Source organism: Mesoplodon bidens, assembly GCF_964165515.1.
Source record: "Mesoplodon bidens genome assembly, chromosome: 3".
Lineage (NCBI taxonomy): Eukaryota > Metazoa > Chordata > Mammalia > Artiodactyla > Ziphiidae > Mesoplodon > Mesoplodon bidens.
Genome location: NC_138178.1, coordinates 128,439,868 through 128,455,172, shown reverse-complemented (window position 1 = coordinate 128,455,172; position 15,305 = coordinate 128,439,868). Strand labels below are relative to the sequence as shown.

Genomic DNA, 15,305 nt, shown 5'->3' with positions numbered 1-15,305 from the left:
AGTACCCCCATGCAGAAAGCCGGGGTGAGTGGGGATCTTAACACCATCTTTCAAGGATTACAACCCTGTGATGTCTGTTAATCCATTGCCTCAAAATAATTGCTTCATATAGCTTGTATGCACACATGTATTTGTGTTACATGTTGTAGTTGTTTATAGCAAAAGGGTAAGCCTAATTCCTGTTACTTATTATACCTATAATTATTATGCCTATAATAAGTAACATCTTTTGGAGATAAATGAGGATGTATAATAGAAGACCTCCCCATCTTGTATTTTTATAAGCCAAAGACACACCCAAAGGTGCTGCCAGGATTTTCTTTAAAGCAAAACAAAACAACTTGGAGTCCATTCTTGCACACAGAACAATGATACTGGAGACTCTAGCATTCTTTGCCATAAAGCATGGCTGTAGTAATTTTAGACTTGTCATAAGGAATTTGATTTTTTTTAAAGAATACTTTTCTTACATGTTAAAGTAAAACATCTTAAATGTTTATGCTGATATAAAAGAAATGAAATTGAAATTTTTATTTTCAATCACTGATACTGGTATGGATGGATGCAGTTGATATTTTACTGTATGTTTAATTGAAATTTATGAGCTCATTTTTCTCTGGTAATTTTTTAAGTCTTGAAATTTGCTGATTATGTAATTATTGAAAATATTTTCTTTCTTTCCTTTCCATATTTATGCCTTTTATAATTTATCTCTAGACCTGCTTGCCAGTATTCCTAGTTGTGACCAAAAAAAAAAAAAAAAAAAATCTTTAACTCATCTCTGTCTCAGATGAGTGAAGTGGTTCTTTGTGAATTATAGTAATGGCTCTTGAATTAAGATGTTTTTAAATTATTTTAAGAAGTAAGTCATTAGTGAACAACTTCTTTTTATTTTAGATTATTTTTGAAAAGTAGATACTATATTTTATGGAATGTCTTTGAAAATTTTATGGTGCTCTCTTCGGCAGCACACATACTAAAATTGGAGCGATACAAAGATGATTAGCATGGCCCCTGAGCAAGGATGACATGCAAATTCATGAAGCAGTCCATATTTTTAAAATTTAATTTGACAATAACAAACACCTAATTAACGTTTCTAAATACAGAAACCTCCACAATACCCTCCTGATGCATTGTGGGTATTGCATACACTAGCAACCATTTTATTAAAACATTAATTGCAGTTGGATTTGTTTTGGGATTCATGCATAATCCATTTAGTACATAGCAGAACTAACTCATTTTGAAGGAATTATAAATGAAATCCTCCACAAGTCTATCATTTAATTCACATTGTAGTCAAGGAAGGGGAAGGTTTGCCTTCAGAAAATTCTGTGGCTCTTCTGGGATCTTCGATGTGGCCCGCCCTCTCTCCCTCCCTCCCTCCCTCCCTTCCTTCCTTCCTTCCTCCCTCCCTCCCTCCCTTCCCTCCCTCCCTCCCTCTCTCTGGGAAGGTACCCAAAATGTGTTCATGCAGTGTACAGACAAAAACTGCAAAACTCAATCAATCAAACTTACATTCCTGGCTACATTGGAAATTGGCACCCCCATTTTGGAAAAGTGAAAGCATTTCCTAGAGCTGAATACTTGTCTACATTAAGATAGCAATTCTACTGCCAGGTACACACAGAAACATGCCCACATGTTCACCCACAAGACACTTATTAGAATGTTGGTTGCAGCACTATTTGTAATAGCCCCAAACTGGAAACTACCTGAATACACACCACCAGTAGAATGGGTAAATAAATTATGGCATATTCCCATAAAGGAAGAGTGTACAGTATAGCAATGAGAAGGAACAATCTACAGAGCTCAGAAACAAGCAGAACTAATGCATGGTGCTAGAAGTCAGGAGAGCAGCTATCCTTGGAGTGGAGAGTAAATGGGAGCGTTTGGGGTCTGGTAATGTTGTCTCTATCTGGCTTCTGGTTATGTAAGTGCTCAGTTTGTGAAAATTCATTGATTATGGCAGATGCACTTTTATGCATGTTATATTTTAATAAAATTTGCAAAACAAAAAAAGAAGGAAAATTTTATGACTTAATGTTTTTATTTAGTGTAATGAATTATATAAGTACTCTGTATTGCTTTACAAATCTTGGTTTTAGGAATAAAGGCAACTAGATACTTCTTTTTTTTTTTTTTAAATTTATTTATTTTTGCTGTGTTGGGTCTTCGTTTCTGTGCGAGGGCTTTCTCTAATTGTGGCAAGCGGGGGCCACTCTTCATCGCGGTGCGCGGGCCTCTCACTGTCGCAGCCTCTCTTATTGTGGAGCACAGGCTCCAGACGCGCAGGCTCAGTAGTTGTGGCTCACGGGCCTAGTTGCTCTGCGGCATGCGGGATCCTCCCAGACCAGGGCTCGAACCCGTGTCCCCTGCATTAGCAGGCAGACTCTCAACCACTGCGCCACCACGGAAGCCCTAGATACTTCTTGAAAGTGCTTTTTTTTAGTGTATTTTGTTTACCAAGATTGTATTTAGGAAACTTGTATCTCTATGACGCAAGTGGATATTTTAATTTTTTTGGTCTTTTAGTCACATTATATCTTAGAATTTTAAAATTCTGTGTACTTTATGAGTAGATAATAAGCCATCCTTTTCCCTGATTTACAGACTATTTCATATAAAAGAAGTCACTCTTTGAAAATTAGGAATAATTCTAAAATTGGTCTCAATAGGCCAAATAAAATACACATTTAGGAAAATATAATATTAGATTCCTGAATGCCATAGTAATTTGAGTTGACAAATATTTGTTCTTTTTAGATAATTATAGGTGATTTGCCAGGGCAGGGTGTTCATACTACCATAAAGTTGTAGTTTAAATTAGTCTCAAGACAGAGTCTATAGCCTAGATAGAAACATCCTTAAAGTGTTTGCTTAGTCACCTACTTTTAATTAATTTTTAAAAACCTTTTATATACAAAATTGCTGTTTAATTTCCTGATTCCAACCAAGAATTAAGTAGAATTAGGAAGATACCAAATTGTTACTTTCTTTTGGCGAGCATAAAGGAAGGGGTCCTCTGTAGTAAAAAATTAAGAGTTTTTGTCTTTTCCTCTTTCTTCTCTTCTCCTCTCTCCCTTCCCCCCTCCCCAGTACACATGCTTCTCATCACATTTCCAGGATTGATCCTTTAAGATAGAATTTGTGAATATATGTTATATTTTACAGTTGACAAATTACAATTTGAACCTCCTCTGAGAAAAGAAACAGAAGCACGGGATGAAATGGTAGGAATAATGACTTTTAAAGTATTTTACACATTAAAATTTGAGAAAAGTTATAGTCAGGTGTACTTTGACTAAAGAATAAAGTAATATACTCTTCAGAGCATTGATTTTGATAACGTATTTCACACATTAAAGTTTGAAAAAGCTTCTGGTTAGGTGTATTTTGACTAGGGTACAGTGTGTAATATACCATTTTAACCATTCATTTTGACACTTCTGAGTCTTTTGAAGAATTCACATGAATTTATTAAGTATATGGAATTTGATGCTCAGCTTTAAGCTCTCAGGATCTTTGTACTTAATGATTCTGTTAGATTTGTAGTATGATTTTGCATTGCCTTACTGTTTTTAGTATTTATTTGTTAATATAGCTTCTTTTTTTTTAACCATTGCTCTTATTTTGAGATTACTATTTGATTAACCCTTTCCTTAACTAAAAAGAAAGAAACAATAGATAGAGCAAGATATTATTAGAGTCAGCCTAGACGTTATCCTAACATCTACTTTATTTTTAACTGATAGGAAAAGTATAGTTTTTAGAGTAATTGTCTGCTGTTAATGGATCTCTTCATTCTTAACGTCTGCAAGTGGTGCTCTTCCTACCGTATGTGTTGCTGGACAATAAATTTTCAATTTCCATGCTAGTCAGAAAAAGTATGGCACCAGTAAATTAAAGGTGATTGAATAATAGACTGTTTAGTTCTCCATGCTAATGGAGTAATGATGCACATAATTCAAAGTTAACATTTTTCTGTTTTGCTTTGGAATATACTAGCATATTGGTAAAGAGGGCTTGTCACATTTTAAGCTGTAAGTATGTTTATAGATTCTGTTAAGTCATCTAATGATGAGTTATTGACATAAATGTGTCAAATGACAGCAAATGTAGCTAGAGATTAAACCGTTGAAAGCCAAGATGATTAATAATCATGACAATGAGTATGTTCTTGAATCGAATAAAATGAATGATACTTGTTAGAAGGTAACATTTTAAACTCTTTTTTACCTTCACAGGGAGTGTCTTCAGACCCAAACTTTCTGTTACGGTGGAATCCTTTTGTTGATGGTGCAAATACTGGCAAGTAAGTTGTTTTTCTAGCTTAACTTTATTTTACTTAATTATATAAGAACGGCATTTGATGGGGAGTGCTTTATTCTAATAAGCGTTAATTTTTTTCTTATAAAAGTTGTACTATGCCTTTTGTCAGTGAAAATCTTCTGACTTTTTTTAATTGCCCAAAGGCATAATGTGTTGATCATTAAGGCTTTGTGGTTTTGTTCTTTAAATCAAAATACAGTACGTGTGGTGTTAATATACTGAAAGATGAGCTACATGATCTCATGGGAAAAAATACGATAGTAGGAATCATAGGATAGTAGGAAGAAAGCCCCAATTCCATCTCTGCAATGTGGTTACTTCATATTCTAGACCTGTCTTTCCTCGATGATTAAGTGACAGGGCTGGCCTAGATGAGTTGTTCCAAATCTATTAGTGCATTGCAGTGCCTAGAGAGCTCTTTGGAAATACAGATCCCTGGATCCCCACATTAGGCCTATGGATCTGGGGTTAGCAGAGTATGGCCTATAAGCCTATAAACCAGATCTGGCCCAATGCCTATTTTTTGTATATCCTACAAACTAGAATGATATTTACATTTTTTTAATGGTTGAAAAAAAATCAAAAGAAGAATGTAATTTTGTTACACCTGAAAATTATATGAAATTTAAATTTCGGTGTTCATAAATGAAGGTTAGTTGGAACACAGCCATGATCATTAGTTTAATATAATTATCCATGGCTGCTTTCACACAATAAAAGAGTTAAGTAGTTGTGACCACTATATGATTCATACAGCCTACAAAATTTACTGTCTAACCCTTCATAGAAAAAGTTTGCTAACTCCTGCTATAGAATACAGTCTTTGGGAGTGGAATCTAAGAATCCTGAAAGCTTCCCAATTGATTGCAATGACTATGGATAAATGTGTGGAACCAGTGGGCTAGATGAATGATTCTCAAGTTTTGATGTGCCTGGAGGATCACCTGGAAATCTTGGTACAATGCAGATTCTGATTAAGTAGGTCTAGTGGGTGCATTTATAAAAGTTTCCATGGAAGTTCCCTTGCAGTCCAGGGGTTAGGACTCTGTGCTTTCACTGCTGAGGGCCCTGGCTCAATCCCTGGTCAGGGAACTAAGATCCTGCAAGCTTGTGTTGTGCAGCCAGAAAGAAAAAAAAAAAAAAAGTTTCCAGGTGATACCAGTGTTGCTCATCTGTGGACCCCACTTGGAGTAACAAAGGGTTTGATGATACAGCCATTTGAATCTGATTCACTGTGGATTCCAACTCTAAAATTCCAAATCTCTTTTTCACTACTAAGTTTAATTTCGTTTTTATTACATATTAAATGTTGCAAAGCATAATGCTAAAGTAAAAAATACTTCGTATTCACTTTATAAAAACTCTATTTTATAGTCATACTAATACAGTTTGACAGAATGAGATCTTAGGTCTTCCTATAGCTTTTAAAAATACTGTGTACCATGATCTAATTGTCTTTTATATCCCCTGAATAGAAGCAGATTTTAATGCACATGTATTGCTCTCTCTGTGTTTTATGTTATTGTCATTTATCACCATCTAAATTGCATTTTTCTCTTTGTATTAGATCAACCTCAAAACGTGCAATACCACCTCCCCTACCTCCTAAGGTGAGCTACTTAAAGATTTTCAACAATATATCCTTGTTTAAATAATAAAATAAAAATTTTAAATAACTTCATTGAATTTATTCAAAATTCTCTTAAATATATTTTAGGGTACAGTTTTCCTCAAGAGCATATTATGAAGATGTAAAAATATATTAAAGATTTCATGAGAAATATAATATTTTTATAGCTATTAGAAAATGGCAAAGATAGGTTATTACTCATTTGAGGCAATACTTGACCACATGGAGAGGAGAGGAGTTCATCATTTACAGTCCTCATTTATTACTACAGTTGGACAGTGCACTAGAGTCATACTTTATTAAGTCACTTTCCTTGCTTGTTTGTAGTTATTAAATATTTTGTGGATTATGTATGATTTTATTGGTTATAAAAACGTTATCAGTTTGGGGTTAGGGCTGCTTAGAAGTCACATGGCATGTTCATAGTTGTGTTGGGATGGTAACTCAGCTCTTGCTTACTTTGCTTACTTGGCCCAGTGAATTGAACTATACAGGAGAAAGAAAAAAAGGCATATTCTCCTCCCCCTACAGTCTTTGATGCATAATAATAACAAAGTGTTAATGTTTTATGTCCAAATTTATTAAAGTACTTTCATGTCTTATTATCAACTAGCCAAGGATAAACAATTACCCTGAAGACAACCTCCCAGATGAAGAAAAATCATCAACTGTAAAACGTTGTCCTGATTCAGAGAACAGAGCTCCCCAACTTCTCAGAAGACAGAGTAGCCCAAGTTGTGGTCCTGTAGCTGAGACTTCCTCTATTGGTATGGCTAGCAGTATCAGCAGGCCTGGAGTGCATACAGCTAGATACTGTGATCTCGGTAAATAAATCAAAGTGAAGGCTGAGAAGAAAGCCATTTTGTTCATATTTTAAAGAATGTCTTTTTTCTTTAGTTAATCTTATTACTGTTTGAAGCTTTGTGAAGGTTCTTTAAAGTTCCACATGGGTGGACTATAAATAGATTCAATCCAATTCAACCCTAATTTTGATCCCTTACTAAATATTATAGGATCTAGAAAGATGAATGGATGACCCTGCCCTCTGGAAGTTCAGGGTCTATAGCAGAAGTTATACCCATGTGCACATAATATCAGACAAGACATTTTGTTTAAGTGTCTCCTACAGTAAGTAACTATACATAACAATGCAAGAGATCTCTGAGGAAGATAAGGATAGGGAACAGAGGAGGTAAGCCCTTGCAGAGTATTAAAGGGCTTGGTGAGCCTTTAATAGGTGGAACCAATACTGACAGACATTCTTAGAGAACAAGAAAGAATGAACAAATGCACTGAAGCAGGAAAATCTAGAATGTGTTAGAAGTACAGTCTAGTATGGTAGAAGTGTGAGCTTTTGAAGGGTATATACTGGGAGATAGGACTTAAAAAGGTAGGTTGAAGTTAAATTATGAAAGGCCTTGAATATCAGCATTAGTAGGTCAGATTTCATTTTTCTCACAATATGGAAAGACATTTGTTGTTTTCATGGATTAAGACCACTGCTATAGATGCAGTGCTGCCTCTACATGAGCTAGAGAAAGGCACCAGAGATACTTTAACTCATCTGACAGTAGAAAATATTTCCCTATAAACGAACACCCAAATGGAAAACAAGTACTGGGGGGAAGGGGAAATTATTTTTCAATTATTTTTCAAAAAATTTATTTTCAAATAAGTACTTCAAGGGAAGTACTTATTTGTATGGTCATTCAACTTTTAACCATGATTCTCTTTAGGAAATGGTGATGGTATTTCAAAACTGATGAGTGAAAACACCGAAGGATCAGCGCAAGCACCGCAGTTACCACGAAAAAAGGACAAGCGAGATTTCCCTGTAGGTATAACAGGCATTTGGTGATTAGTTGTAAATAATACTGTATTTATCATATAAAGGGCATAGTCTGTTTAATTCAAGAATTTGAATAACTGGATTTCTAAATGTATAAAGTTTTCCTTAAGGCTTTAAGAGGTCTTACAGTATTAAAAATCACTTTTCCCACAGAAACCAGTAATCAATGGCCTCCCACCCACCCCAAAAGTGCTGGTAAGGAATATTTTTATGTGAACCACTTACGAATTTTTCTCTCTTTAGAAGCAACAGAATATTGTTTATTTGCTATCAAGTATCTTGAGCCATTGAAAGGAAGGATTCATAAAATACAAAGGCATTAAATGCATTTGGATATACCATGGGTCAAATCATGTACCCTAATTTGAGTGAGTGAGTTAGAATTGGGTAAATTTCACTTTTTATAAATACAGACAGTTGGGTTCTCTGATTAGCCTACAGAGGCCAATTTAATTTTAATGTGATGATATTACTAGTACTGTGTCCTCTTCATTATGTTGGTTACATATCTTTCTACCCCTGAAGCCATTTTTGCATCGAACTATACACAGTGAAAAGGAACAGGGAAGCTTCTGTTAACTCTTGTTCTCTGGCCCTTCAGTAGAACCTACCTAAGGTAGTTCAGCCAGTCATATGAATGGGTGCCTTATAAATTGTACCTTTTTATACAGTAAAAGTTCAGTGTAAATATCAGTCTTCTTTCTTTCATCACTATTATGGAGGTATACTGCAATTATAATCACTATTGATGTTACTCAATAAAATCATTCATTGTTTCCCATTATTAAATGTTAGTCCTAAAGATAAGTAGTGATGTAAAATTCCTAGAATGTATCATTGACATATGTAGACGTTTTGATATATTTGATATTTTTGCTGTAAAGTAGTGGATTGATTACACAAGGAAACAGTATAAAACTCTCTTCATAGAAAGGGTTAAATTATATCAAAATATGAATTTTGTTTTGTAATGAGACCATAAGTATATGCAAATAAGAGTCAGTTTAGCATTTCATAATAATCTTAGCTATTTTCTAACAATGTATAAAATTATCTAATCAAATAAGTCAACATTTCTTTCTTTATAAATAAGATGGGAGCATGTTTTTCCAAAGTTTTTGATGGCTGTCCTTTGAAAATAAATTGTGCAACATCCTGGATACATCCTGATACAAAAGGTAACATTTCTGAATTTTAATATATATCTCCAACAAAATATTTATTATCAGAAAAGATCCTTATGATCAGTGAACTGATGGCTTTTTACTTTAAAAGTTCAACTTAGAGACTAAGGAGTGTAGGTATTATACTATTTAGTGTAACAACCTAAATAGGTAAATAGTTTTAGTTTAAGGCATCAGAATTCAAGAGTGAGTATACAAGAACAGTTACTGGTTAAAGGAGATTAAAGAGACATCACAACTGATTGCAACCATAATTTGGCATTTTCATTTATGTAAAAGGACAATGCTGAGACAATTGATAATCGCTTTCAGTAAAATCAGTATATTAGAAAATAGTATTGTTTCAGTGTTAATATCCTGATTTTGATCATTGTTGTGTGGTTGTATAAGACCTTTTTTTTTTCTTTTTAAGAAATGCACACAAATATTTAGGAATAAAGGGGTATCATGCTCATAACTTAAACAGTTCAGAAAATGAAAACAAAAATGTGTGTACAGAGAAAGAAGGATAAAAACAAAAGTAGTAAATGTTAACTTTTTTTATGTGTGTGTGATCATATGGTATCTATCTTTTATTTTTTCTTTGAATTTTATTTATTTTTTATACAGCAGGTTCTTATTAGTTATCTATTTTATACATATTAGTGTATATATGTCAATCCCAATCTCCCAATTCATAACACCGCCATCACCACCCCCACCTGCCGCTTTCCCCCCTTGGTGTCCATACATTTGTTCTCTACATCTCTGTTTCTATTTCTGCCCTGCAAACTGGTTCATCTGTACCATTTTTCTAGGTTCCACATGTATGCATTAATATATGGTATTTGTTTTTCTCTTTCTGACTTAATTCACGCTGTATGACAGTCTCTAGATCCATCCACGTCTCTACAAATGACCCAATTTCGTTCCTTTTTATGGCTGAGTAATATTCCACTGTATATATGTACCACATCTTTATCCATTTGTCTGTTGATGGGCATTTTGGTTGCTTCTGTGACCTGGCTATTGTAAATAGTGTTGGAATGAACATTGGGGTGCATGTGTCTTTTTGAATTATGGTTTTCTCAGTGTATATGCTCAATAGTGGGATTGCCGGGTCATATGGTAGTTCTATTTTTAGTTTTTTAAGGAACCTCCATACTGTTCTCCATAGTGGCTGTATCAATTTACATTCCCACCAATAGTGCAAAAGGATTCCCTTTTCTCCACACCCTCTCCAGCATTTGTTGTTTGTAGATTTTCTGATGATGGCCATTCTAACTGGTGTGAGGTGATACCTCACTGCAGTTTTGATTTGCATTTCTCTAATAATTAGTGATTTTGAGCAGCTTTTCATGTGCTTTTTGGCCATCTGTATGGCCATCTGTATGGCCATGTCTTTGGAGAAATGTCTGTTTAGGTCTTAAGCCCATTTTTTGATAGGGTTGCTTGTTTTTTTAATATTGAGCTGCATGAGCTGTTTATATATTTTGGAGATTAATCCTTTGTCTGATGATTCGTTTGCAAATATTTTCTCCCATTCTGAGGGTTGTCTTTTCATCTTGTTTGTAGTTTCCTTTGCTTTGCAAAAGCTTTTAAGTTTCATTAGGTCCCATTTGTTTATTTTTGTTTTTATTTCCATTACTATAAGAGGTGGATCAAAAAATATCTTGTTGTGATTTATGTCAAAGAGTGTTCTTCCTATGTTTTCCTCTAAGAGTTTTATAGTGTCCAATCTTACATTTAGGTCTTTAATCCATTTTGAGTTTATTTTTGTATGGTGTTAAGAGGTGTTGTAATTTCATTCTTTTACATGTAGCTGTCCAGTTTTCCCAGCACCACTTATTGAAGAGGCTGTCTTTTATCACTGTATATCCTTGCCTCCTTTGTCATAGATTAGTTGACCATAGGTGCGTGGATTTATCTCTGGGCTTTCTATCCTGTTCCATTGATCTATATTTCTGTTTTTGTGCCAGTACCATACTGTCTTGATTACTGTAGCTTTGTAGTATAGTTCAAAGTCCTGGAGTCTGATTCCTCCATCTCCGTTTTTTCCCCTCAAGACTGCTTTGGCTATTCAGGGTCTTTTGTGTCTCCATACAAATTTTAAGATTTTTTGTTCTAGTTCCGTAAAAAATGCCATTGGTAATTTGATAGGGGTTGCATTGAATCTGTAGATTGCTTTGGGTAGTATAGTCATTTTCACAATATTGATTCTTCCAATCCAAGAACGTGGTATATCTCTCCATCTGTTGGTATCATCTTTAATTTCTTACATCAGTGTCTTATAGTTTTCTGCATACAGGTCTTTTGCCTCGCTAGGTAGGTTTATTCCTAGGTATTTTATTCTTTTTGTTGCAAAGGTAAATGGAAGCGTTTCCTTAATTTCTCTTTCAGATATTTCATCATTAGTGTATAGGAATGCAAGAGATTTCTGTGCAGTAATTTTGTATCCTGCAACTTTACCAAATTCACTGATTAGCTCTAGTTTTCTGGTGGCATCTTTAGGATTCTCTGTGTGTAGTATCATGTTATCTGCAATAGTGACACTTTTACTTCTTTTCTAATTTGTATTCCTTTTATTTCTTTTTCTTCTCTGATTGCCGTGGCTAGGACTTCCAAAAATATGTTGAATAACAGTGGTGAGAGTGGACATCCTTGTGTTGTTCCTGACCTTAGAGGAAATGGTTTCCTGACCTTAGAGGAAATGTTTTTCACCATTGAGAATGATGTTTGCTGTGGGTTTGTCGTATATGGCCTTTATTATGTTGAGTTAGGTTCCCTCTATGCCCACTTTCTGGAGAGTTTTTATCATAAATGGGTGTTGAATTTTGTCAAAAGCTTTTTCTGAATCTATTGAAATGATCATATGGATATTATTCTTCAGTTTGTTAATATGGTGTATCACATTGATTTGCGTATATTGAAGAATCCTTGCATCTCTGGGATAAATCCCACTTGATCATGATGTATGATCCTTTTAATGTGTTGTTGGATTCTGTTTCCTAGTATTTTGTTGAGGATCTTTGCATCTGTATTCATCAGTGCATTTGGTCTGTAATTTTCTCTTTTTGTAATATCTTTGTCTGGTTTTGGTATCAGGGTTATGGTGGCCTCATAGGAAGAGTTTGGGAGTGTTCCTTTCTCTGCAGTTTTTTGGAAGAGTTTGAGAAGGATGGATGTTAGCTCTTCTCTAAATGTTTGATAGAATTAACCTATGAAGCCATCTAGTCCTGGACTTTTGTTTGTTGGAAGATTTTAAATCACAGTTTCAAATTTATTACTTGTGACTGGTCTGTTCATATTTTCTATTTCTTCCTGGTTCAGTCTTGGAAGGTTATGCCTTTCTAAAAATTTGTCCATTTCTTACACGTTGTCCATTTTATTGGCATAGAGTTGCTTGTAGTAGTCTCTTAGGATGCTTTGTATTTCTGCAGTGTCTGTTGTAACTTCTCCTTTTGCATTTCTAATTTTATTGATTTGAGTCCTCTCCCTCTTTTTCTTGATGAGTCTGGCAAATAGTTTATCAATTTTGTTTATCTTCTCAAAGAACCAGCTTTTAGTTTTATTGATCTTTGCTGTTGTTTTTGTTTCTATTTCATTTATTTCTGCTCTGTTCTTTATGATTTCTTTCGTTGTACTAACTTTGGGTTTTGTTTGTTCTTCTTTCTCTAGTTCCTTTAGGTGTAAGGTTAGATTGTTTATTTGAGATTTTTGTTGTTTCTTGAGGTAAGCTTGTATTGCTATAAACTACCCTCTTAGAACTGCTTTTGCTGCATTCCATCAGTTTTGGATCGTCGTGTTTTCATTGTCATTTGTCTCTAGGTATTTTTCGATTTCCTCTTTGATTTCTTCAGTGATCTCGGGTTATTTAATAACGTATTGCTTAACCTCTATGTGTTCGTGTTTTTTATGTTTTTTTCGCTGTAATTGATTTCCAATCTCATAGCGTTGTGGTCTGAAAAGATGCTTGATATGATTTCAGTTTTCTTAAATTTACTGTGGCTTGATTTGTGACCCATGATGTGATCTATCCTGGAGAAAGTTCTGTGTGCACTTGAGAAGAAAGTGTAATCTGCTGTTTTTGGATGGAATGTTCTATAAATATCAATTAAATCTATCTGGTCTATTGTGTCATGCAAAGCTTGTGTTTCCTCATTAATTTTCTGTTTGGATGATCTGTCCATTGGTGTAAGTGAGGTGTTAAAGTCCCCCACTATTATTGTGTTACTGTCGATTTCCTCTTTTAGAGCTGTTAGCAGTTGCCTTATGTATTGAGGTGCTCCTAGGTTGGGTGCATATATATTTATAATTGTTATATCTTCTTCTTGGATTGATCCCTTGATCATTATGTAGTGTCCTTCCTTGTCTCTTGCAGCATTCTTTATTTTAAAGTCTGTTTTATCTGATACGAGCATTGCTGCTCCAGCTTTCTTTTGATTTCCATTTGCATGAAATATTTTTTTCCATCCCCTCACTTTCAGTCTGTATGTGTCCCTAGGTCTGAAGTGGGTCTCTTGTAGACAGCATATATATATATATGGGTCTTGTTTTTGTATCCATTCAGCAAGCCTGTGTCTTTTGGTTGGAGCATTTAATCCATTCATGTTTAAGGTAATTATTGATATGTATGTTCCTGTGACCATTTTCTTAATTGTTTTGGGTTTGTTTTTGTAGGTCCTTTTCTTCTCTTGTGTTTCCCACTTAGAGAAGTTCCTTTAGCATTTGTTGTAGAGCTCGTTTGGTGGTGCTGAATTCTCTTAACTTTTGCTTGTCTGTAAAGCTTTTGATTTCTCTGTGGAATCTGAATGAGATCCTTGCTGGGTAATCTTGGTTGTAAGTTCTTCCCTTTCATCACTTTAAATATATCATACCACTCCCTTCTGGCTTGTAGAGGTCCTGCTGAGAAATCAGCTGTTAACCTTATGGGAGTTCTCTTGCATGGTATTTGTCATTTTTCCCTTGTTGTTTTCATTTATTTTTCTTTGTCTTTAATTTTTCTCAGTTTGAATACTATGTGTTTTGGTGTGTTTCTCCTTGTGTTTATCCTGCCTGGGACTCTCTGCAGTTCCTGGACTTGGGTGGCTATTTCGTTTCCCATGTTAGGGAAGGTTTTGGCTATAATCTCTTTAAATATTTTGTCGGGTCCTTTCTCTCTCTCTTCTCCTTCTCGTACCCCTGTAATGCGAATGTTGTTGAGTTTAATGTTGTCCCAGAGGTCTCTTAGGCTGTCTTCATTTCTTCTCATTCTTTTTTCTTTATTCTGTTCCGTGACAGTGAATTCCACCATTCTGTCTTCTAGGTCACTTATCCGTTCTTCTGCCTCAGTTATTCTGCTATTGATTCCTTCTAGTGTAGTTTTCATTTCAGTTATTGTTCATTTCTGATTATTTGTTCTTTAATTCTTCTAGGTGTTTGTTCTTTAATTTTTCTAGGTCTTTGTTAAACATTTCTTTCATCGTCTCGATCTTTGCCTCCATTCTTTCTCTGAGGTCCTGCATCATCTTCACAATCATTATTCTGAATTCTTTTTCTGGTAGGTTGCCTATCTCTACTTCATTTAATTGTTTTTCTGGGGTTTTACCTTGTTCCTTCATCTGCTACATAGCCCTCTGCCTTTTCATGTTGTCTGTCTTTCTGTGAATGTGGTTTTTGTTCCACAGGCTGCAGGATTGTAGTTCTTCTTGCTTCTGCTCTCTGCCCTCTCAGTAAATGTTAATATTTGTGTAATCTGCATTAAGGGTATTTAGGAATTCGTTGTATTATTATAACTTTTCTGAAAGTCTGAAATGATGTCAAAATAAAATTTATTTTTAAAAATATAGGCTGTGTAATTTTAAAGTAGGGAAGCATAATACATGGAGGCAAAAATTTGGAATCAAATAGATCTGGGTTTGAATTCCTACTCTGACACTACTCTGTGACTTGGAAAAGATACTCAACACCTCTGGTTCTCAGTGTGATCATTTATAATACAAATCCTCATAATACTCACCTTGTTGCAAGGAAGGAAGGAGGCTACCTGGTTGCCTGGAAATTAGCAGAGGTTAGGCAGTAGAGGATGTTTGGGAAATGTTTGTTTCTTCCTCAGCACAGTCATAAAGACAGATAGTGTAATCATCTGTTTTAAATGCCACTATTAGAAAATATAACAGATAAAAGGAATTTTTAACAGTAAGGAAACAGGATTTTTGATATTTGTACCTTTTTATTTTGCTATAAGTTTTTACTTACAGAAAAGTTAGAGAAATATTGTAGTACAAGCAATTCCTATATACTCAGAATCATCAGTTGTTTCTTTTTTTGTTTTACACCCTCACCA

The 15,305-nt window shown here is 34.7% G+C and overlaps 1 protein-coding gene across 3 annotated transcripts in view; it reads left to right on the top strand.

The window, feature by feature from the left end:
* MAP4K5 (mitogen-activated protein kinase kinase kinase kinase 5) overlaps window positions 1–15,305 on the top strand; it is a 155,333-nt gene that overhangs the window by 106,799 nt on the left and 33,229 nt on the right. For 2 of the 3 annotated variants that reach the window (XM_081227153.1, XM_081227154.1), the window contains exons 15-21: window positions 3,181–3,239; window positions 4,254–4,321; window positions 5,906–5,948; window positions 6,582–6,792; window positions 7,705–7,802; window positions 7,971–8,012; window positions 8,911–8,995. In XM_081227153.1, the coding sequence (XP_081083279.1) occupies window positions 3,181–3,239; window positions 4,254–4,321; window positions 5,906–5,948; window positions 6,582–6,792; window positions 7,705–7,802; window positions 7,971–8,012; window positions 8,911–8,995 (606 nt within the window). The remainder of the gene's footprint in view (window positions 1–3,180; window positions 3,240–4,253; window positions 4,322–5,905; window positions 5,949–6,581; window positions 6,793–7,704; window positions 7,803–7,970; window positions 8,013–8,910; window positions 8,996–15,305) is intronic. The other variant, XM_081227155.1, reaches the window with a different exon arrangement.